Source organism: Monodelphis domestica, chromosome 2 (genome assembly GCF_027887165.1).
Source record: "Monodelphis domestica isolate mMonDom1 chromosome 2, mMonDom1.pri, whole genome shotgun sequence".
NCBI classification, from domain to species: domain Eukaryota; kingdom Metazoa; phylum Chordata; class Mammalia; order Didelphimorphia; family Didelphidae; genus Monodelphis; species Monodelphis domestica.
Genome location: NC_077228.1, coordinates 278,589,307 through 278,614,673, shown reverse-complemented (window position 1 = coordinate 278,614,673; position 25,367 = coordinate 278,589,307). Strand labels below are relative to the sequence as shown.

The 25,367-nt window shown below is 37.0% G+C and overlaps 1 protein-coding gene across 2 annotated transcripts in view; it reads right to left on the bottom strand.

The window, feature by feature from the left end:
• Positions 1 to 25,367, bottom strand: part of DNAH8 (dynein axonemal heavy chain 8) — a 491,513-nt gene that overhangs the window by 21,019 nt on the left and 445,127 nt on the right. For both annotated transcript variants that reach the window (XM_016431041.2, XM_016431044.2), the window contains 2 exons: positions 13,008 to 13,168; positions 6,405 to 6,561 (listed from right to left, as the gene is read on the bottom strand). In XM_016431041.2, coding sequence (XP_016286527.1) covers positions 6,405 to 6,561; positions 13,008 to 13,168 — 318 coding nt within the window. The remainder of the gene's footprint in view (positions 1 to 6,404; positions 6,562 to 13,007; positions 13,169 to 25,367) is intronic.

The window sequence follows — 25,367 nt, the reverse complement described above, 5'->3', positions numbered from 1 at the left end:
CACAAATTGGCATAGTGAACACCTGAATTCAGAACAAACAAGCTTTTCTGATTCTGATTCTAATTCAGCAATTGAAAACATAGGTAACTCATTATCAGTAGAGGAAATACTGTATATTACAGGAGTAGTTTTGAAGAATTTTGTAAGAAATATGACTTAGGGGACAGTGACTGAATTGGAAGTAATATGATAGAGAACTTGGTACCAAGACTGGTTTGAGTTCTATAGGGTAGCAAACAACACAAAACCTTATAAGAACCCAGACTGGTACTAGGCATAAGATCTGACACATGATCCACAAAGAAACTTTAATCATATCAGGAAAAGCCCTAAGCCCATAGTGACAATCCCTGGCTGAAAAAAAAACTGAGACAAATCATGAACCACAGTAAATGTAGATGAGAAACATCCAAGATGCTATTGGAGCATCTTACCCAAACAAAATTATTGCATGAAACCAAAACAGGATAATGCCCAAGACAGATAGTATAAATTTGGGTTAGTTAGATCAGGGAGGATTAGTGTAACCTGTGAAACATAGGAGAAGCCTTGCAGAACCTGGGAGTTTATTTGGGTGGATTTAGAATCTCTTAGAATTATTGAACCTATATACAAATTTCAGTCTCAAGCCTGGAATAAAATATCATTAACCTCTACAATTGGCCACATAGGAATACAATAATCACATTACAATCAAACCTTAAGAAAGATACCTAAATTCATTACGTTAAAAAAAATATCTCACTTACACTCATGAGGATGGCACAAACATCCTATAAAAGTTTCACTCGCATGCATCAAAATATTCACTCTTACATGTACGCACATGTTAATCTTACACACACGCATGATCCTGTAGTTCTGGATACCTGAGATCATCTTTCAAGGTGAGACAACAGGCAAGTATGTTTCCTGTAAAGGAGAAGGCACCCTGGACCTGTAACAGACTTCAAGCGACACCAAAGGATGGGAGACACACGGACAAATGGAATGAACTTTGAATCAAAGACATTATGGGAAATGAACTTCAGGAAGATGGGTCATGTAAGATTAATCGCCGATCATATTAACTTCACATATAGGGAAGTACATCCACATATGCATTGGAATAAATATGCATCCACCACAACATATATAGAACATGAACAAATTTCACATTGACATTAGGTACTGTGCCATAAATAAGGACAGCCCATGAATTGTATATCTGTAAATAAATCTCTACTACCTGAATATATATATGTACATATGTATTTAAATAATATGTGACATATGTAAATGTGTAAAATTAGCAAATGAATATATATATATATAGCACAATAATGATCTCATCAATGAATATGGATAAAGATAAAAGGGTTAAAATACTAACCATTAATAGACAGGGACAGAGTAGGTCAGGGTGGAAAAGGGAATATTGTAACTAGAGAGGTAACATAGGGACAGTATAAATCAGAGATACAAGTTAATATACATATAATATATATATATATATATATGTATATACCTATAAATGTTATGAATTGTTACATTGGAATTAGCATTATATAAGGCACAGGATAGATCAATTTTACTTAAGTTATTATTGATTGTAATAGGGATGATTTTTGTATTAAGAAATTGTTATATTGTAAAAATTTTGTTGGCACATAATCCTAACCCTCTTCCCACAACTCAGTCTTAGCATGAGATAGAAATTTAGATAGCAAATAGACAGATCAGGATAAGATTTCTTATTTTTGGAAGGGGGGAGGTTAGATGGGAACAATAAGTAGAATAGATATATTAGAATAGACAAAGAAGATAAGTAACTGGCATGGACCAAGGTGGCACCACACGAACAACAGGAAATGGAGGATTTGTGATAGAGGCTGACACTAAAGAAAAAGTGCCAGACTGAAGAGTATGTGAAATTGATCACTTCGATGGGGGAGGGGCCCCGGGAGTGAATTTCTGGAGGAGAGCAGTGAGGGTCTTTCCATCTTGAGACATCAAAGAGAGAAGGTGGATAAAGACTTTATCCTGAGGGTTACCCACTTTTCCTGCTAGTGACTGGAAATCCTTCCCCCCAACACTTCCCAATTGAAGGGTTTTCTGAAGAGAAAACTGAGAAGACTTTACTTCAACTCCTGTTGTCCAGGGGTAAGAACCTGACTTCTTCTCAGGGGGCTCAGGCTGACAAGGCCCAAGTTCCCCCCAAACTCGAGGAGGGAGGAAAAGGGTTTAGATAGAGACAGGGACCCCTTTCCCCCACTTTCCTTTTCCCATTCTTCCCTGCCCGTTATTCCTTTTGTATTATCGGATTGAGTTAACATTAAAGTTATCTGTTCCCCAAGCTGAGTGTGAGTGAATGGATCAAGGGGAGACCTTTTTAGTCTCGAGTAGTGGAGGGGGGACAAGAGGGACAAGAGCAAATTGGGGAGAGCAGCTTTAGCTAAGGAGGGAAGGCAGAATGGGGAAAATCTTCAATACCCCCTCTCCTCTCTCTGAGCCAACCCGTTGCATCTGCTGTCTCCCCTGTACCCTGCTTTGTGGAAGAAGGGTTCTCCTCTCTTTCCCCCTCTCTCCATACCTCGGAGTCTAAGCTTCCCCTCAATTGGGGGGTACATCCCTTCCTTCTTTTTATTTTTAAGACAATTGTTACCAGTGAATATGAGTGGGAATGCCTGAAGTTGTCTATGTATTATATGGTTGTGGGATGCTGACATCGTGCAATTCTCAATAGAATGAAACTTTAAAATTTTACTTAGAGGAGGAAAGAAATCAAATATCTGTCATTTGTTCCTTTGGGTGGATTGATGTTGAATTTTTAAGGGTTCAATAAAATACCTCTAGGCAATGAGCTTTAAAATAAAAATACCCAAAACACTTAATAATAAAAGAATCTCAACTATGACTGTGGCACTGAAAATCCAAAGCAAGACTTTTAATAAAAACCCTGGCTCAGCACCATGCCCTTAAGTTTAGCAGATAAGCTTTCAGCCCTATTTTTCCTATGGAGGTAAATTTGGTATTAAAGAGCCCCTGAAAAGTAGTCTAGTACAGTGTTCCCCAAATGATGACTTAGGAGCCACTGGGGCTTGAATGCCCCAATTCTGATGAATTTAGCTCTTTCATTATCTTCTGGTTTTGAAGTGAATGCTGGACCACAGTGGGAAGGAAAAGTCACTTTGTTTCTTCACCATATCAGCATTCTCATAGGTAAAATAAGGTCCTACAGTTTCAACAAACCTCTCTGTGTAGCTGACTATCCTCTCTCCTGAGTACGATATCAGAATCTCTGACACATGACATTTTCAGATATTCATTAGCATGCCATCTCAAATGCTTGTCCAAAGTAGAGCATCTTTCGGCCCAAATTTGTTTCTCCTTTTGACATTCCTATTTCTGACAATGATGTTCTTCTTTATCTATATGTTTGAAAATTCAGTGTTGTCTTTGTCTCCCTGCTACCTCCCAAATTCATTACTTTTTAACTACTATTGATTTTATTCAAACTATTTTGAGGCAGCTGGTGGTATAGTGGAAATAGCACTGATCCTGAAGTCAGAAAGACTTGAGTTCAAGTCCAGTCCCCAACATTTAATAGTTGTGTGACCTAGGACAAGTCAATTTGCCTTCCACATGGATCCATAAGGATTAAATAAATTTAGTAAAAAAACACATAACACAGGACCTGATATGTAGTAGGTGTTTATGTTATTCCTTTATATTTCCACTGCAACCACCTTACCATGGTCTTTATTACCCTTCCCTCTCTTAGAATGTAAGAGCTTACTTTCTACATCTATTCCCTTCAGTCCATCCTACACATCACCAGTGTCTTCAAGGGCCTTAGCAACTTATAGCACAATCAGACACTTAGCAGAACAATCAGATACTCAACAGTTCTCCCCAGAAATACATAACATAGGGCAATGCAGACACAAACACAGAAGGAAAACCACTCAGAGACACTAGGTTCCTGAGACTGAAATATATGTGTGTGGGAAGGGATCTCTACCTGTGATTTCATTGGTTTAGACAATTCTTGGAAAGAATATTCCTTCTACCAATAAAACTGTTGGCAACTTGTGGCAGTAGAGGGTTGCTGGAAGGGCAATGAGAGGTGAATGATTTATCCAAGTTCAAACAATTAGTTTTAATAGCTGTTTAGTCTTTAATATCTTAAAATTGCATGAAGACTTTGTGAGCCTCCATATTGTACATTCTAGACAAATTAGACCAACCTGCAACTAGTTCTTATCCTGCCTCCTCCCATCTCTTTGCCTTTGTTCATGTTTTTTATCCTTGAAATTATCCTCTCCATATCTTGCTTATCTGTATGTTGAAATCCCACCTCAGATGCTGCCTCTTTCATGTCTTTGCTAACAATAACTTCCCTTCAAGTGAAAGTGATTCCTTCTACATTTCATTCATATATATTATGTGTATTTGATATTTTTCTTTATATAACAGCAATTTCTAAGAAATATCCCCACCCTCAAGACTGAATTCTCCTTTGTGACAAAGAAAAACAATTTTGTACCAGGAAGAGGGAGGTATTTTCCAAAATCAGTTTTTAGGTCTCTTTATTCTCCCCCTCCCCAATTATTCACAATTAGACTTCATATATCTTTGATAATTATATAACTTGTTTTATTTTTTTTCTGCTTCTTTTTCTCTGCATCAATCCATAGAGATCTTCTTATTTCTCTTAGTTCTTCACAGTCATAATTTCTTACTAATATTCCAATATATTTAATACTACAGCTTTAAAAAATTCATTCTCCAATGTGCACTCTTTCTTCACTATCAAAAATATTTCTGCTATGAATATTTTGGTATATATATACGTATATATATATGTATATATATATATATTAGTATCTCTACATGTGCTAATTCAGTTACCTGTGGTTAAAACCATTGGATTGGAAAAAAAATGGGAAAAATGGGAAAGTTCCAGAAAATAAAACAAACAGCTTATAAGTATCAAACTCTCCATCAAACAGGTACAGGTTGCAATATGGCAAAGTCTATCAGCCCAGTACCTGACATCTCCCTTTGAGATCGAGACAGAGAGAGAGGGAGAGAAGGAAGAGGAGGGAGAGAGAGAGAGAGAGAGAGAGAGAGAGAGAGAGAGAGAGAGAGAGAGAGAGAGAGAGAGAGAGAGAGAGAGAGAGAGAGAGAGAGAGATTGTTGTTTCTTCTTCATTTTCAAAAAGGATCAATCACATTCATGATGACGGCTTGTGCATGAATTGGATTTAATGAATAAAGTTGGCAGCCTCACTCTCTCTTCCAGAATTACCCAAGTCCAAGAGTAGGTCCTCTAGGGTGAGAACTTGCTGAGTCCTTTCCAGGGCTGCTCATCTATTTTTCGTTTCCACCCACCACCCAGTTGTCACTTGTGGCTCCAAAAAGCTGTAGCATGCCCAGTGGCCACATCCCAGCAAACCATTTTGGCAGGTAGCCTAAACCAGGTTAAGGGTAACCAATAGGTCTCAAACCCAACAATGAGTTAGGGGGGTTGTCCATACAAGGCGTGTGAAGACTCCTGTATTTGTTCCAATGGTTATGAAGGCAGTAGAAGCAGGCATTGTAGAATGCTTAGAGAGTGGTTAGATATTAAAGAAGCCAAGGTCATTCAATGTCTCCCAGATCATCAATAGCTTTCCTGACTTTTGTCTTACTGCTAGACTTCAATGACTCTAGAACTCTGCCTCAGTTAAATCCAATTTACACATGTCAAGACATCCTCCTGTGATGTCATTGGTCTTCTTTGAAAACGAAGGACAAACAACTATATGTTTATTAATTAAGCTATATATATATACATATAAGAAAATCATGTTATATATGGAATTAGCAGGTGGTTGCTCATCCACAGTTTCAGCCACCCATGGTAGGTCTTGGAACAGATCCCCTGTGGATACTGAGGCCCTACTGTACTGGATTTTTATTTCTGTCTTTGGCTTCCTTGGGATTAATGTCCAATTAGTGAGATCACTGAATCAGAGGATATGGATAGACCCCCAATTAATGGTTAGATAATACACAGCTCTACCAACAATGTATTAGCATGTCTACCTTTCCACTTAAATTTATTGTAACACTTTGTCTGGCTCTCCTTTGCCCTTAACACATTCGGATTTTTATACTATTTATTTTTGTTCCCATCATATTCCTGCCTCATCTATTAAGTAAAAGATTGCATGATTTCATTCTTAGGGCCTTGTACACAGTTGGTGCTTAATAAATGTTGAATTGCATTGAATTAAACTGAGATATACTAGCTCTGGAAACAAAACATATACAAATATTTGATGCATTTTGGCTGTGCAAGTGAGTAACTTAGCAGAATGATGGGAGAAAACACATATGCATCAGAGAAATATATAATTAAAGAAAACCATATCTTACTTCATGGGGTATATAATTAGGTGGCAGTTTGCTGAGCATATCTTCAGCTAGTCTGTAAACAATAGCTTCCCGAGTTTCTCCTGCTCCTCCTCCACTTTCTTTTGGTTGAATGTTGGTAATAGTATCCAGAACACCAGAAGCAGTGCTACTTTGATACCTGACAAGAATATTAAATCCTTCAGAATATACCAAGGCAGGGAGTGGGGGTGGTAAACACCCCCAGAGATTATTATTATTAAAGAAAATATGCATAACTGGTAGAATAAGAAAAATTAAAGAAGGAAAAAAAGCATATGAGGTTTTTTCATAGAATCACAGATACTAAGGTAGCTCCAAAGGTCATTTGCAGAGACAGTGTATTATAATAGATAGATAGCACTCCTATATGAAGCCTTTCCTGAGCACCACATTGCTCATCACCACCTTTCCCTACAAGATGATCTTGTATTTTTTTAAATATACCTATATATGTGCACATTGTCTCTCCCATTAGAAAACTACTTGAGGACAGGGACCATTTTATTTTTGTTTTTGCACTGCTTTGTTACATAGTTCTCTGATGGCAAGCATGTCATATGACATCTCTGAGCCTCAGTTTCCTTCCATGTAAGAGAGAATAATAATGCCACAGGTTTCTTGTGAGGTCCAGAAGAAATAATGTATGCACAGTGTTTTACAAATCTTAAAGTGCTATAAAAATGCCCATTATTATTATCTACTTCATAACTTTGCTTCCCACAAGAACGACAACTAAAATCCAGCTGAGCAAGAATCTAGCCTATTTTATAATTTTATTAGGGAAGAGAATCTACAAATTCCCCTTATAGCCCATGCAAACTGTGCAAATCCATCTTGTCAAGTTCTTTTGTATGTTCATTTTATAATCTTCATAATCAGCCTCATTTTAGAATCCACTTTTCTGTATTTGTCAGTCCATTCCTCTTTTTCCCTCAAATGGGTGATTTACAAGTTCATTAGACACAGCAGCATTCTCTTTTGACTTATTTCCAATGGTCTTTCTTCTTTGGTTCTTTCACTCTCTTTCTTTTGAATTGCCAAATATTTCCACTGAGGTATTCTTACGACTCTAGTTATATTGTTCTGATGGTAGGGCCAAGGAGTTTTTGGAGGAATGGGAATGGAATTCTTCTTTAATGATCTCTTTCAATATTCATAGAATGGATTTGTTTTAAAAGACTCTTGACTTTGATACTGCCAGAAGATCAGACCTGTTTTGTTAAAAACTTGGAGCCATTTTGAATTTTACACTAATCTTTGGGTTTTTATTGACATCTACAAAAAAAGCTGTTTGACATTTTAACAGAGATCACATTGTGAAGGCTTCCTGATAATACTCAGTTTACAGATTTTTAATGTCTTTCTTTAAAACATGTTCCAAGGCCACAACTAATACAAAATATTTAAAATGTTCTTTTATTAATATGAAGAAAGTAATTAAATGGTTCAACTGTGATGTGATTGATATACACAAGGCAAAAATTTGTATTTTCCTGACTACATTTTTCTTACATCCTTCTATAACTCATTTCCCTAATACTGTTGGCTGTTTGTTTGTTTAGCTCAGACCTGAAGTGTCATTTGTGTAAGAAGGTCCCAATGGAGCAACTCCCTCTACCAATGCAGATCAGGAACTGTTTTACAACTTAGGGGTATTGTGAGTTTAACTGACTTGCCCGAAGCCATGTAGCCAGTATGTGTCAAGACATAACTTGAACCTGGGTATTTGCTGACTCCTCTACCCACTTTCCCAAAACTAGCAGATGATCTATCATAGATTTTAGAGCTGAAAGAAACCTTAGAGGTCATCTAACCTGAACTTTTTAATTTGGCAGATGAAGAAACCAAGGTCCAAGGAATATAAGCACTATTTCATGAAATCACTACCAAGTGTGCAATAGTTAAGAGGCACAAATGATATTCAAACCCAGGTTTTCTAGTTCCTGGTCTTTTTCTCTTCCCACTACATAATGCTGCCTCCTTATTTACTCACTGGGCAAAGTAACTGTAATGATATCTTCCTCGTGAGGGTGCTCAGTTTAAATTACTGAAGGATGATGAAAATTCTGTTGCCTTTGTATAAACACAACTCATTTACTTCAATGCAAATAGCACAAGAAATTAAGTCTATAGGCAATATTAACTGCCATATAATCTCCTCTTCCTGGAGTGACTTGCCTGTTGATGTGTAGTTATACATTATTTATCTAACTAATCTTACTTAGGGACACCATATCAACCTAGGATGAAATTTGCTATCATCCTTGTAGATTGTATTTATTTTCACTTTTGGGCCTTTGATTATGTTGTTCCCCACCAACTTCCAGTGATTTAAATCCTAGCCAGTCTTCAGGGTGCAGCCTAACTAAGACCTACCTCTCATAATGTCTTCTCTAATTGCTTCAGTCTATACTGGTCTCTCCCTTCTTTGAATTTCTAGTTTATTTAAGTTGTTCTTTATTTCACATATTAATTTTGTCTTCTCAGTAAAGCTTAATACTTTTTTGGTACTTCTCCTGTGTTTAGTCATGTTGAGTGTAGTAGTGTAGTAGCCACTCAATGATTACTTAGTTGTTTGTTTTGTCGGTCCATCTTGTCTCCTTGTTCAGAATATTAAGTCCTCAGACAATGGGATCATGTGTTCTCTTTGACTGTACTATGTAAGTGTTCTTCAAATGCAATTGTGATGAAATTGTAAGATTAAGTTTCCAAAACACTGAGGAAATATTCCTCATGTTATGAAGACCGAAAAGACAGCCACATCCACTCCAGAAATGGAAGTGACAGATCTGGATTTAAAGGGCACTGAAACCATGACACTGCAGACATGGACTGACAGTGAGTAGAGCCTGAGTGATGCAGTTTTAAAGGCTGGTAGCCTTCTCTTTTGAAGGTAGTCAGTGAAGCCTAAAGAAACAAGCAGACAAGATACTCTGATTTTGCTGGGCTTGTTTTGATGATTTTGCTAACAAAGCCTTGTACATAGCTGAGGAATTTTAGGAGCGCTTTACCCCAAATAGTCTGAGAATTATCTTTTTATTTTCTGCATGTAGTCCTTCCCTAGAATCCATCCACTTCATCAGATTTGGTCCCAAGAAGGTGTGTGTTGTCTTTGGAAAGTTATAAATATAAATATATGTTGATACTTTAGTGAACCTTTTCAAAGGCTTTGTACTTCCAATATCCTTTTACATGCTTCAGAAAAAAGTAATAAAGACCACTGATTGGTATATGTTTGGATGTGGCTAGTGTAAAGGAACTATGAATGTGAAGAGAACACTTGTTTTTCAGAAGGCTATTTGTTACCTAAGCCAGAGATGTACAAACATCTCATCTAGACATCCCCAAGCTAATTGCACATCCTCAGTAATGGCTTTTGACCTCAGATAGATTGATTATCTTATTGGTCTGAATACTCCTTCCACCAATGGAGACTTTAGTTCCTGCATGACTTCTTGGCCAAAGTGATTTTTCGCCATATCTTCCTATAAACCATTCATAGAGGATTTGCATGATGCAATGGAGGCTCTTTTCTTGTAGCTAGATGGGTAGTTTGTTGAATTAAGTCTACATCAATGAACAACTCTAGTTACTAACAGAGGAAAGATTTCTTTTTGGTGGTGCAGAAAGTGGATGAGCTTGACCGTGTAGATAAAGGCCCTGGTAGAGTTGATAGCTAGGGTACTACAGTTTATACAGCCCCAATTTAGCACTAAAGATATAGTAACAGACAAAAATGCAAGCCAGCTGAGACAGGAGAACTACCTATGAAATGGATAATTAAATCTCTAATAAGTTATTAGATTATCACATTGAGGAAACCAAACAGAGCTTTGTTTTGATAATCTTTGTACATGAAATATCAGTGAGCATGAATAAAAGTCTAATCCTGAATAGAATGTCAGTTGATACTGAAAGTACACATTTAAATGCTTCCTGTGAAGAAATGAATATAAAAGTTGTAATGAGGCATTCGATGAATTTACAGAATGTAAAAAGACATCCATAAGCACTAATGGGAAAAACAGTGAAGATAAGTAACTGTCTTTGGCATCAAAACAGTTGAATTTGCATAGTACTTAGTACCTTATAAATCTAGGTAATAAAACATGAATAAACTATACATTTTTATGGTTCCTGTCACCAAGGTACACAAACACTTGGGAAAGATTTTACTTATTTTAAAGTATTCATTTAATTTGAATCTTCTATTACACCAAGAATCAGATATTTCTAAACAAAGGTTAGAGTAAGCCTTCTCACTTTTTCTTCTTCCCTTCTCTCTAGTTCCCAAGAAGACCAGAGAGAGGAATGAAGAGAACATAAAATTTTCCACTCTGGTCTTAAAAAGCACTAGACACTCTTAGAAATGTTTGGGCACTGAGGGCTATTTGGGACTTGCCTGCCCAAATACATTTATCAAAAACCTAAGGCTATTTCTACTCACCATTCACTTCTATGCCTTCTTTGCTGGCCTCTCATCTCCCGACCTTTAACTATGGGTATTCCCCAAGACTCTCTTGTTAGCCTTATGTTTTTCTCCCTTTCTTTCTCCTGCCCACTATTTCAAGAATTGGTCCACTCCATGATTTTAAAATACTTTTGTGATGATGTTTAAATTTTACCTATATAATCAAGATCTATTACTTCTCAAATTCTTTATTTCTAACTGCCTAGAATATATTCATTTAGATGTCCCAGTAGTATCTCAAACAACACTCCAAATGGAAATCATTGATTCTCTACTTACTCAATACAACAACAACAAAAAGACCCTCTTTCTTTGGTCTGATTTATTTATTCCCAGACTAGACTAGGATCCTTGGAAATTTTTTTCTTTCTTGTGTTAAGGTTTACTATGGCAAATTACGCATATGTTATGATTTTTAGTGGCAAAGACACCTGCCAGGGTAGGTGTATGTGGAAGGGAGAATCTATCTTCTTTTTCTTGGGTTATTTAGGGAGTGAAAGAATACTTTTCCATAAGTATTTATTGACAATATCTGACTGATTTACTATCCTATAACCAAGTCCTGTTGAACAGTCATTCTTCCTTTTCTGTGTCATTCCCTTGCCCATATTTATTTTAGTTCCAAATCATCTCATACTTGGATTATTGTCTCTGAATCCTGGCCAGTCTCCTTGCTTTCAGTTTTTTCTTTCTTCCAGACCATTACATCATTCACAAGATAAATTTTACTAAAACACTATTTTAATAATCATGTTACTCTTCTCAAAAACTTATAATGGGGGGGGGGAGCAGCTGGATAGCTCAGTGGATTGAGAGCCAGGCCTAGAGATGGGAGGTCCTAGGTTCAAATCTGGTCTCAGGCACTTCTCAGCTGTGTGACCCTTGACAAGTCACTTGACACTTGACTAGTTTTTCCCACTCTTCTGCCTTGGAGACAATACACAGTATTGACTCCAAGATGGAAGGTAAGGTTTAAAAAACAAACAAACTTATAATGGTCTTCTACTGAAGCCTATTGCTCTAATTGCCTATTTCTTTGCTGCACTTTTAAGACCCTTAAAATCGAACCCCATTTTACAATACAATCGCATTTCCCTTAAAATACTCTCTTCTTTTCCTGCCAACTTCCCTAATGTTGTCTATGATTCACACTAACTCATGTCTCCATATTTTGCTTCTTCTATTCTCCAAACCTGGGATGCTTTCCTTTTTCTTCCATAGCACTTTGTGCTAAAATGCTACATAAATATCATTTGCTATTGTTGTTGTTATTATTCTACAGTCAGACCTACAATCTGTTAATTACCTTATGGCCTGAGCCTCTTACAGTACTTCTATTGAGCTTAAATCTGAGTTTCTAGAGCAATACAGGGTATACTAGTATATGTTCCAGAAAAAAGTATAGATACATTTTTAAGTTGAATCTATATTACTAACATTTTCTTAAGTCTAGAAACCAACAAAACAATAAGTGAAGACCTGATTTGCAGCAATTTAGGTTCTGAGGTGTAAATATTTACAAAGAAAATTTAACAATGGTCTCCCATGACCTGGTTAGAGCTGGCTCTAGCACAAACTTGCCTATATCCTCCAAGGTCCAGGTTAAGTCCACTTCTCATCCTACTCTAATTTCTCTTTCTGAGCTTTTATCATATTCACATCCACATAGGCCAGATTCCTTGGGTGCCAGGCTTCCCCTTTTCCAATGTGTGACTGTATCTAATTCAAAGTTGCTTATAGGGAAACCATTCTTGATGCAATTAGTAAAGTAGATATATCCTAGAAGGTAGTGGGATCCTAGATAGATATCCTAGAAGGTTATGGGATCATAAATTTAGAGCTAGATAACATGTAACCCCTTTATTTTGCGGATATGGAAACTGACAGCCAGACGTTAAGTAGTTTGCCTTAAGTTATCGAGGTAGTGAGTCAAAACCTAAGTCTTCCGACTTGAAGTCTATTGCCTTTCCCAATAAATCATCATACTCTTGTGCCTCACCTCTGACCTCAGAATTACAAGTTATAGCCCTAGTAAGGAGAGAAAATGAAAGGCATAGGTTGCAAGGCTGAGTTTATTAATTTATCTTATAAATTTGGAAAGGCTAAGAACTTACGTGATATCAGCATTAGGATGGAGGCCAAAAACTTCAGGATTGTCCATTGAAGGAAGTGACTGTATATATTCAAAGTATTGTTCTAAGGTCTTGCATACTGGGATTTTATAACCCGTATAAAAACAAAATGTTGGTTCAAACATCTTTTCACTGAACCAAACCTATGTAAAATAAAATTAAAAACATATAATAATAAACATGTAAGTAGATAGTACCATGAACAAATATAAAGATAGAGAGCAGTCTTATCCTTTTTACATTGGTTTTGATAAATATTATTCTCACCACTGAGAGAATAAGAAATACCAAATAAGCACTAATTAAAAAGTTCATAAATGTAGGTCAAAAACAAAACCACAATTGGGCTTTAGCTTCTATTTCATAGTAATAATAGCATTTAAAATACTTTCCACATAATGATGCTTTAAAGGAGGTAGTACAAGAGAGTTTATCTTCATTTTACAGGTGTAGAAGCTGAAACCCAGATGGAGAAATGACTTGACCAGTCACATTATGAATAAATGGCAGAACGATAACTCAGATCCAAGACTTCTGACTCTGCGATCTTTTCACTACTCTCTTGCTATTGTTTTTCCCGAATCACACTTTAAGGAAAAAGCATATGCCAAGTGTGAGAGGGATATAGAAGGGGTGGGGAGCATTTGAAACCTCCTCAAATTGTCTCCTTATTTAGATTGATCAGCTCTGACCTCACTTTAAAAGGTGGAGTAGAGGGAGTCAAGATGGTGGCGTAGAAGCAGCAAAAGTTCCGACCACTGAACACCCTGGCCTTACCAATTACAAACTAAATGCTCCTAAGGGACTGAAAATAAAGCCTAACAATAAGACAGAGCCAAGGAACCCTCCTGTTGGATTCAATTCAAAAGGTACATTCCCCAAAAGCCAGAAATCGAGAACACTCAGGTTTAAGGGGAAGGCAAAAGGAAGTTCCCAGGACTCCCCCTCCCCCACCCAGAGTGCTAAGGCTCCAGTGGCAGCAGGAACTTCTGGGTGGGCAAAAATGCTGGTCTGAAGGGTGTACTTTGCAGGCAGGGCTGTGGCAGGCTCAGAGCATCAAACACAGGTGGTGGGGAAGGAGCTGGAGAGGGAGCGCAGAGAGGACAGCCTGGTCACAGTGGCAGAGACCCTCCAAATTGTTCCAGCCTTCCAGGAGGTTTTGGCCTCAGAGCACATCCAGCCCAACCCAGCTAAACTTAATCCTATTAAAAGTCTTCAGAGGTCAGGGAAGCCCAAGCTCCAACACCCCTCCCCCACAGACTGCTGGACTTTAATACAATCAAAAGCCTCCAGAGGACAGGGAAGCTCAAACCCCAAAACCCCTTCCCCACAGACTGCACAGAGAGATCTCCTAACAAAGTTCCAAGAGAGGAGACTGACTGAAAACCCCAAAACCAAAAAAATGAGAGGAGCAAGAACACAGACAAATACAGGGAGTAAAGAACAGGTAAATATGAGCAAACAATAGAAAAAGAAAAAAGAAATTATAATCGACAGCTTCTATACAGGCAACAAACAAATATCAAATGGAACAGAGGAGGAGGGATCATCAAAGAATAAATCAGAAATCCCAGCAAATTGGATACAGGCTTTGGAAGAACTCAAAATTCAATTCAAAACACAATTAAGAGAGACTGAAGACAATTGGGAAAAGAACTTAAAAACTAAGATAAGTCATCTGGAAACAGAAAATAGTGTCTTGAGAGCCAAAATCAAACAGCTTGAGAATGAGGCAAAGGAGATGAAAGATGAGGCAAAGAATATGAAAGATGAGTCAAAAGAGATGAGAGATGAGGTAAAGAGAATGAAAGATGATCTCAAAAGAAAATCAGACCAGAAGGAGAAGAATGACCAAAAAGCCTGGGATGAAATCCAGTCTTTAAGAACCAGAATACAACAACTGGAATTAAGTGTCCTCACAAGGCAGCAGGACACTATAAAACAAAACCAAAAGAATGAAAAAAAATTGAGGAAAATATGAAACATCTCATTCAAAAAACAGAATATTTAAAAAATTGTTCGATGAGAGACAATTTAAGAAGCATTGGTCTACTGGAAGACCATGACAAAAGAAATAGCCTGGACATAGTAGTACAGGAAATTATTCAAGAAAACTGCCCCAATATTTTAGAACAAGAGGGAAGAGTGGAGAATGAAAGAATCCACAGATCACCTCCTGTACTTAATCCCCAATTGACAACATCCAGGAAAGTCATAGCCAAATTCAAGAACTATCAGACCAAATAAAAGATATTATAAGCTTCCAAGAAGAAGTCATTCAGATACCATGGAACCACAGTGAGGATAGCACAGGATCTGGCTGCATCTACACTGAAGGACCGAAAGGCATGGGATATGATATTCCAGAAAGCAAGGGGAACTAGGTCTACAACCAAGAATCAACTACCCAGCAAAACTGACTATATTCTTACAGGTGAAAGTATAGTCATTGAACAAAATAGAAGAATTCCAAGCATTGGTAAAGACCAGACCTGAACAGAAAATTTGATGTCCAAGCACAGAACTCAAGAGAATCATCAAAAGGTAATTAAAAAAGAGGGAAAAAGAAAAAAAAACTTTTTTTTTTAAGAGACCCAATAAGTTAAAATGATATGTATCCCTATAAGAAAAGAGGTCATTGATAACTCTTAAAAATGTTATTATCACCTGGGCAGCTAGAAGAATTACACTTAGAGGGAACAGTGACAAACTGTATAGGATGAAATGACAAGACATAAATAGGTATATAGATAAATGTATGCATAAATACATATATATGTATATATATACATTTATACACAACTAGAGCTAAAAAAAGAGGTTAATACTAAAGAAATGGGAAAAGAAACAAAAATGGGTAAATTTATATGTCACAAACAAGCTCATGGTGGAGGTGGGAGATCATGAATACACTGGAAGGGTAAAAAGGTTGGAGATAGGAAATACTCAACTCTAACATGCATTGAAATTGACCCAAAGAGGGAAGAACAATCCAATCCACTGGGTCAGAGAATAGATTTGCAGTAGATAGGGAGTAGAGGGGTAACAAATGGACTGGTGGGGAGGGAAGTAGTACAAGGGAGGGAAAAGGTGGGGGTAGTTTTAAAAAAGACTGCAAAGAAAATAAAGGGGGAATAAAAAGGGAGAGGGGGTAGAAAGGGAAGTAAAAATAAGGGTTGGAACTAGGGGGACTGATTAAAAACAAACATTGGTGTAGAAGGAAATAGTGAAGGAAGAAAACGCAAGACTAGGAGTAGAAATCAAAATGCTGAGAAATACACAGTTGGTAATCATAAGTCTGAATGTGAATGGAATGAACTCACCCATAAAATGCAAGTGAATAGCAGAATAGATTAGAATCCAAAACCCTACCATATGCTGTCTATAAGAAACACACATGAGGAAGGTAGACATGCAGAGCGTGAAAGCAAGAGGATGAAGCCAAATCTATTGGGCATCAATTGATAAAAAGTAGGCAGGAGTCATGATATCTGACAAAGCCAAAGTAAAAATAAATCTAGTTAAAAGAGATAGGGAAGGTAATTACATCCTGATAAAAGGCAGTATACACAATGAGGAAATATCCATACTCAACATGTATGCACCAGATGGCAAAGCATCCAAATTTCTAAAGGAGAAACTAGTGGAGCTCAAGGATGAAATAGATAGAAAAACTACACTAGTGGGAGACGGGAACCTTCCTCTATCCAACTAGATAAATCAAACCAAAAAATAAATAAGAAAGAGATAAGAGAAGTGAATTAAATCTTAGAACAAATAGAGTTAGTAGATATGTGGAGAAAAATAAATGGGGACAAAAAGGAATACACATTCCTTTCAGCAGCACATGGTACATTCATAAAAATTGACCATGTATTAGGGCATAAAAACATTGCAAACAAGTACAAAAGAGCAGAAATAATAAATGCAACCTTCTCAGATCACAATGCAATGAAAATAATAATTACTAAGGGTACATGGAGAGGTAAATAAAAAATTAATTGGAAATTAAACAATATGATTCTTCAAAACCAGTTAGTTAAAGAAAAAATCATAGACTTCCGGGTAAACATGGCTGCAATCTAGACGCGACTCGCTTCCCCTCCCAGGCACCGAATGAAATAGACTACCTCAAAAGAGCATAAAAATCACCTTTGGAAGGATGGAGGGACTCTCTAGTTCCCTAAGGAAATGAAGGTACATGGGGTTTGACCATTTCCACACTGTAAGGAAAAGGAAAAGCTCACACAAAAATGTGAACTGAGCCGCCCCTCCCCCTTTAGCCCCCCACCAAACCAGAGTAAGCTATCAGAGAGCTCACTGGGACAGCGAGTGAGTGAGGAGCATCTCTGTCTGGGGGGGGGGGTGGGCACACCAGGGTCGTTGGGATCTAAAGACTGCAAGGAAATGACCTCTCAGGGCGGTTTCACAGGAGAATCCTGTGCTGAGTACGGGGGCTGTGGAGCTGAACTCCGGGGCAGTTGCACTGAGCACCTGGGTGGAGCTGAATACCTGGGCGGGCTGTGCTGAATGCCTGGGCAGTTGGGCTGAACACAGGGGCCTGCACTCTAAGAAACCTTGGAGGCTGGGAAGAACTAGTCTGAGGCAACCTAAATTCACAGAAAACCTGCCCATTTCACCCAGACCCCAGACCAAAAAAGAAAGTGGAATAAAAACACCAAAGGGATGGCTCACATGGCCCAAAATCAAGCCTCCAAGAAGAAAGGGGGGGGGGGAAAGTGACTATTGAAAACTTTTATGGAGGGAGTACCCAAGGAAAAGAAGAGAATGAGTATGAAATCCAAACAAAATCAGAACATGACTCCCAAAATGGAAACTTTCCACAAGCTCTGGAAGATCTCAAACTGGAGCTTACCCAAAAGATGGAAACTTTTTGGAAAAGAAAATGGGAGAAAGAGATCAGCAGTCTGATAGACAAGACTTCACAATTGGAGAAGGAGCTGGAAGCATCTAATAGAAGGGCAGACAAAGCTGAAAAGCAAAATCAGTCCCTAACGACCAGAATTAAGCAACTGGAAGACAGTGAGCATGCCCAAAAGATGGAAACCTTTTGGAAAGAAAAATGGGAGAAAGAGATCAGCAGTCTGATAGACAAGACTTCACAATTGGAGAAAGAGCTGGAAGCATCTAATAAAAGGGCAGACAAAGCTGAAAAGCAAAACCAGCCCCTAATGATCAGAATTAAGCAAATGGAAGGCAGCGAGATTACAAAACAGCAAGAATCAGTAAAGCAAAGCCAAAAAAATTAATGAATTAGAAAAAAACATAAAATATCTCACTGAAAAGGTCACAGGCTTGGAAAACACAGGAAGAAGAGACAACCTCAGAATTATTGGTCTCCCCGAAAAACCAGAGATAAACAATAACATCGATACTATTCTACAGGAGATTATAGAAGAAAATTGCCCACATGTTCTGGAGCAAGGTGGCAAAATAGAAATAGAACGGGTTCATAGAACACCCTCTATACTAAATCCCCAAAAGACAATCCCCAGGAATGTAATCACCAAATTCAAGAGCTTCCAAGAAAAGGAGAAAATCCTATAAGAAGCCAAGAAAAGGAGCTTCAGATATTTGGGGGCTCCCATAAGGATCACACAGGACTTAGAGGCTAGCACACTAAGAGACCGCAAAGCATGGAACATGATATTTAGAAAGGCAAGACAGCTGGGTCTCCAACCAAGAATCAACTACCCAGCAAAACTGACTATATACTTAACAGGGGAAAGTATGGGCATTCAACAAAATAGAAGATTTCCAAGCATTTGCTAAGAAAAGACCAGAACTTAGTGGAAAATTTGATATACAATCATAGAAAGCAAGAGAAACATGAAAAGGTAAATATGAAAGAAAGGGAAAGGGAGATTAATCTTATCTTTTTCTTTAAGTCAAACTCTCTTCTATAAGGACTACATTTATATCAAATTATATATATTAATAGGTGGGGAAAATGTATTGTGTAACTAAGAAATTGTATGCATTATGAGAGTAGTTAGAAGAATCATGCATAGGGAAAGATTGGGGCATCAAGAAGATTTGGTGAAAGGAGGGGCAAAGAAAGAAAAAGGGAGGGGGGGAATCATCAATAATACTAACATTTACTTCAAGAAATGGGGGGGGACTAAATAGAATAATCTTTCCCATACAAAGATACACATGGGAAGGGAAGGGGAAGAACTCTCATATGAGTAGGAGAGGAAGAGAGAGTGAAGTGGAATTACTTAAACTTTGCTCTCAGTGAAATTAAATCTGAGAGGGAAGAACATCTAGATCCAGTGGGATCCTGGATTCTATCTTATCCAACAGGGTAAGAAAGAAAGGAAAATCAAGGAGGGAGAGGAGGGAGGGAGTATAAAAAGGAAGGGAAAGAGAGGGGGATGGGGAAGGAAGCATAAAAAGGGAGGGGCTAGAAAGGGAAGCATATCAAGGAAGGGGACTAGGGGGACTGACCTAAAGAAAAAATCATAGAAACAATTAATAATTTCAATGAAGAAAATGACAATGATGAGACATTCTTTCAAAACCTATGGGATGCAGCCAATGCAGTACTCAGTACTAATTAGCAAATTAATGAGGGCAGAGGTCAATGAATTGGGCATGCAAATTAAAAAAGTAGAAAGTGAACAAATTAAAAATCCTCAGATGAAAACTAAATTAGAGATCCTAAAAATCAAAGGAGAAATTAATAAAATTGAAAGTCCTTAAGAACTATTGATTTAATAAATCAGACTAGAAGCTGGTACTTTGAAAAACCAAATAAAATAGACAAAGTACTGGTCAGTCTAATTAAAAAAAGGAAAGAAGTAAACCAAATTGACAGTATCCAAGATAAAAAGGGAGACCTCACCTCTAATGAAGAGGAAATTAAAATTTTAATTTTTATTTATTTTATTTTTAAATTTCTTATATTTATTTATATATAAAATATATATTTATAATTATAAATAATTAAAAATTAAAAATTAAAAAATTAAAAGGAAATTAAAAAATATTATGCCCAATTATATGGCAACAAGTATGGCAATATAGGTGATATGGATGAATACTTACAAAAATATAAATTGCCTAGACTAACAGAGGAAGAAATAGATTACCTAAACAACCCCATATTAGAAAAAGAAATTGAACAAGCCATCAAAGAACTCCCTAACAAAAAATCCCCAGGGTCCAGATGGATTCATAAATAAATTCTGTCAAACATTCAAAGAACCACTAATCCCAATATTATATAAACTATTTGACAGAATAAGCAAAGGAGTTCTACCAAATTCATTTTATGACACAACTATTGTACTGAAGCCAAAACCAGGCAGGTCAAAAACAGAGAAAGAAAACTATAGACCAATCTCCTTAGTGAATATAGATGCAAAAATCTTAAATAGGATACTTAAATGAAGCAAAAAGACTCCAGCAAGTCATCACAAGGGTTATTCACTATGGTCAGGTAGGATTCATACCAGGAATGCAAGGGTAGTTCAATATTAGGAAAACCATCCACATAATTGACCATATTAACAAGCAAACTGACAAAAATCACATGATTATCACAATAGATGCAGAAAAAGCCTTTGATAAAATACAACACCCATTCCTATTGACAACACTAGAAAGTATAGAAAGAGAAGGGCCTTTCTTAAAAATAATAAACAGCATATATCTAAAATCATCAGTAAACATCATATGCAATGGGGATAAACTAGAAGCCTTCCCAGTAAGATCAGGAGTGAAACAAGGATGTCTATTATCACCTCTATTATTTAACATTGTACTAGAAACACCAGCAGTAGCAATTAGAGAAGAAAAAGAAATTGAAGGTATTAAAATTGGCAATGAGGAGACCAAGCTATCACTCTTTGTGGATGATATGGTGGTCTACTTAAAGAATCCTAGAGAATCAACCAAAAAGCTAGTTGAAATAATCAACAACTTTAGCAAAGTTGTAGTATACAAAATAAACCCACTTAAGTCATCAGCATTTCTATATATCTCCAACCCATTTCAGCAACAAGAATTAGAAAGAGAAATTCCATTTAAAGTCATCCGAGACAATATAAAATACTTAGGAATCTATCTGCTGAGACAAATACGGGAACTATATGAACACAACTACAAAACACTCTCCACACAATTAAAACTAGATCTAAACAATTGGAAAAACATTGATTGCTGGTGGGTAGGACGAGCTAACATCATAAAAATGACAATCCTGCCCAAATTAATTTACTTATTTATTGCCATACCCATTGATATACCAAAAAAAAAAACTTTTTTACTGAATTAGAAAAAAAATAACAAAGTTCATTTGGAAGAACAAAAGATCAAGGATATCCAGGGAAATCATGAAAAATAATGCAAAGGAAGGAGAAGTTGCAGTCCTAGATCTTAAACTATACTATAAAGCAGTGGTCATCAAAACAATTTGGTACTGGCTAAGAGAAAGAAAGGATGATCAGTGGAATAGACTAGGGGTAAATGACCTCAGCAACGCAGGCTATGATAAGTTCAAAGATCCCAGATTTTTGAGACCAAAACCCACTATTTGATAAAAACTGTTGGGAAAATTAGAAGACAGTATGGGAGTGATTAGGTTTGGATCAACATCTCACACCCTACACCAAGATAAATTCAGAATGAGTGAATGACCTGAATATAAAGAAGGAAACTATAAGCAAATTAGGCAAGCAGAGAATAGCATACTTGTCAGATCTTTGGGAAAGGAAAGACTTTAAAACCAAGCAAGAGCTAGAAAAAAAAATCACAAAATGTAAAATCAATAATTTTGATTACATCAAATTAAAAAGTTTTTCTACAAACAAAACGAATGTATCCAAAATTAGAAGGGAAGCAACATATTGGGAAACAATCTTCATTACAAAAATCTTTGACAAAGGTCTAATTACTCAAATTTATAAAGGGCTAAAACAATTGTACACAAAAATCAAGCCATTCTCCAATTGATAAATGGACAAGAGACACAAATAGGCAATTTTCAGTTAAATAAATCAAAACTATTAATAAGTACATGAAAAATGTTCTAAATTCTCTTATAATCATAGAAATGCAAATCAAATCAACTCTGAGGTATCACCTCACACCCAGCAGATTGGCTAACATGACAGCAAAGGAAAGTAATGAATGCTGGATGGGATGTGGCAAAGTTGGGACATTAATGCATTGCTGGTGGAATTCTGAATTGATCCAACCATTCTGGAGGGCAATTTGGGACTATGCCCAAAGGGTGATAAAAGACTGTCTGCCCTTTGATCCAGCCATAGCATTGCTGGGTTTTTACCTCAAAGAGGTAATAAGGAAACAGACATGTACAAAAATATTCATATTTGTGTTCTTTGTGGTGGCAAAAAATTGGAAAATGAGGGGATGCCCTTCAATTGAGGAATGGCTGAACAAATTGTGGTATATGTTGGTGATGGAATACTATTGTGCTCAGGGAAATAATAAACTGGAGGAATTCCATGGGAACTGGAACGACCTCCAGGAATTGATGCAGAGTGAGAGGAACAGAAGCAGGAGAATATTGTACACAGAGACTGATACACTGTAGTACAATCGAATGTAATGGACTTCTCCATTAGTGGCAATGCAGTGATCCTGAACAACTTGGAGGAATCTAAGCGAAAAACCACTATCTACATTCAGAGGAAATACTGTGGACATAAAAACACCGAATAAAAACAACTGCTTGAATACATGGGTGGAAGGAATATGGTTCGTGATGTAGACTCTAAATGAACATCCTAGTGCAAACACCAACAACATGGAAATAGGTTCTGACCAAGGACACAAGTAATACCCAATGAAATTGCACATTGGCTGTGGGAAGGATGGGTGGAGGGGTTGGAGAGAAATCATATGATTATTGTAACCAAGGAATAATGTTCTAAATTGACCAATAAACTAATTCAAATGGAAAAAATAATAAAAGTAGAAAATGTTGTCAGAGTTCAATGAAGGAGTTGCACAAAACAGGAAAACTATCTGAGGATAGTCATTGTTCTATCCAACTATCAGAGTAGGGCTGTATAGTGAGAAAATATGTTACCACGTAATCCACTAGTAGGCATCTGGAAGACATTCCTCCTTTGAAAAGTCCATTTTCTAATGATGAGATTGAAAGAAGACTTCATATTCCTTTTAAAATATTTTTCAAACCCCTCTCCTCAAACAGGAAATGTAGCCAACAGCATTGCTCATTGGAATATAGACCTAGAGCTGAGAGGGTCTCTGGAGCTCATTTGGTCCAATTCTTCCATTTTATAGAGGCTCAGAGAAGTTCAGTGACTCTAAAGGTCACACAGTAAATGTCAGAAATGGGAATCAAACTAAGGTCCTGGGAACCCAAGGTCAATGCTCTTTCTGCTGTACCAACTGCCTCTAATTTGCCCCAATATATATAGATATATATTTTTTCATATGCCTATACCCCCTCTTCCTCCTACCTTCTCTGTTACTATAAGGGGCAACAGCATCCTCGCAGTTCCTCAAACTCCCAACCAAGGAGTCATCATCCATGCTGTGGCAAAGCTGTTGTTTTCACCTTTGCAACATCTCTCCACTACACCCCTTTCTGTCCACTAACACTGCCACTCCTCTAGGGCAGGCAGGTTCTTGGCAGTGGGTCAGCCTGCCTCAATTATCTCTGCTTCAATCGATGCCCCACTGAGCCACTAAAATGATTTTCCTAAAACACACTAACCATATTACCCCCTGCCCCCACTCAAGAAACTCTAATGACTCCCTGTTTCCTCAAAGGTCAAATGCAAAATGCTCCATTTGGGCATTAAAAGTCCTTCGAAACCTATTTCTCTACTTCCTTTCCAGTCTTATTGACACTTTACTTCTTGTCATATACTTGATTCAATGACATTGGTGTCCCAGCTGATCTAGAAACAACATACTCCATCTCTTACTCTGAACATTCTCTCTGTCTGTCTCCTATTCCTGGAACACTCTTCTTCACTTTTCTGGTATCCTTTAACTAAAGGAAAATTCCATCTTTCTCAACCTCTCTTAATTCTAGAGCCTTCCCTCTTTTTATTACTTCGTATTTGTTCTGTATATAATTTTCTTTGAATATATTTGTTTGCTTGGTATTTCCCTCATTAGAGAATGAGCACCTTGAGGGCAGGGGTTATCTTTTGCCTATTTTGTACATTTAGTGTTTAGTACAGTGCCTGGCACGGAGTAGATGTTTAATTTATTAACTGACTGATTTGTTGCCTATAAACACAAGTTTTGTATGAATGAACTTTTCCTAAAAATTGCAAGTAGATCTACTTTTATGAAGTTACAGAATCAGTGTGATAGAATCAAAGGGTTCCTTCCTGTAGAAGAGATTCCAGAGACCATCCAGGCCAGTCTGTACATGATCATAAACCCTTTCTAAAACACTACTGGCAACTAGTTATCCAATCTTTGCTTGAAGTTCTCCAATGAGTGAAAACTATGTACTAATGCTGCCCATTTCTGTCAAGAAGTTTTTGCTCCCCTCAAACCCAGATCTGTGTTGCTGCAACTTCTGCCTATTGCTTCTAGCTCTGCCAGTCTTCCATAGGGCAGTCCTTCAAATAACTGAAAATTTATGGAGCTGTATAATAAGAGTTACAAAGATGAGCATGACCTTTGACCCTAGTAGTTCTTCTACCAGGCCTCTACCCTGAAGAGGTTATTGACAGGAAATAAGAGAACAATCGGAAGCAAAAAATTCCTAGCAGTACTATTTGTAATAGTTATGAAATAAAAAAGGAAACAAAACCAGGCATCTATTAATTGTGGAATGATTGAACAGATTATATAACTGTAATGGAATATTATTATGCCATAAGAAATTATTAATGCAAAGAATTAATAGAAACATAAGAATATATATATGTATATCTAAAACAATTAGAGCAAAGAAAGCTGAGCCAAATAGTCTACATATTAACCACAACCATATAGCCAAGGACAATAATAACATCAATAAATTCTTATTATAAGCAAAGTACAGGGAGTCAAAAAGGTCTGAGAAAGAAGGACGCTGAGTCTCTTATATTAAATCAATATATGTATCTTTAGGGTGGAGTTAACATTATTGAATAGAGTGACAGTTACTGACATGTGTTTAATCATTTAAAATGTCCTGTTTTCTGTTGGTTGTTTTCAGGTTCCATATTTATCTTCCTTAATTTCTTTTCTAATGCTCTTGTTCATATATTTCAATATATGTCTTGACAATGGACAGCCAAATAAAATTTGCTAAAGACTACTTGAAGGCTGCTATCTGGTCTCTTGGCATAAATACCCAACAAGTCAGATTTCTGA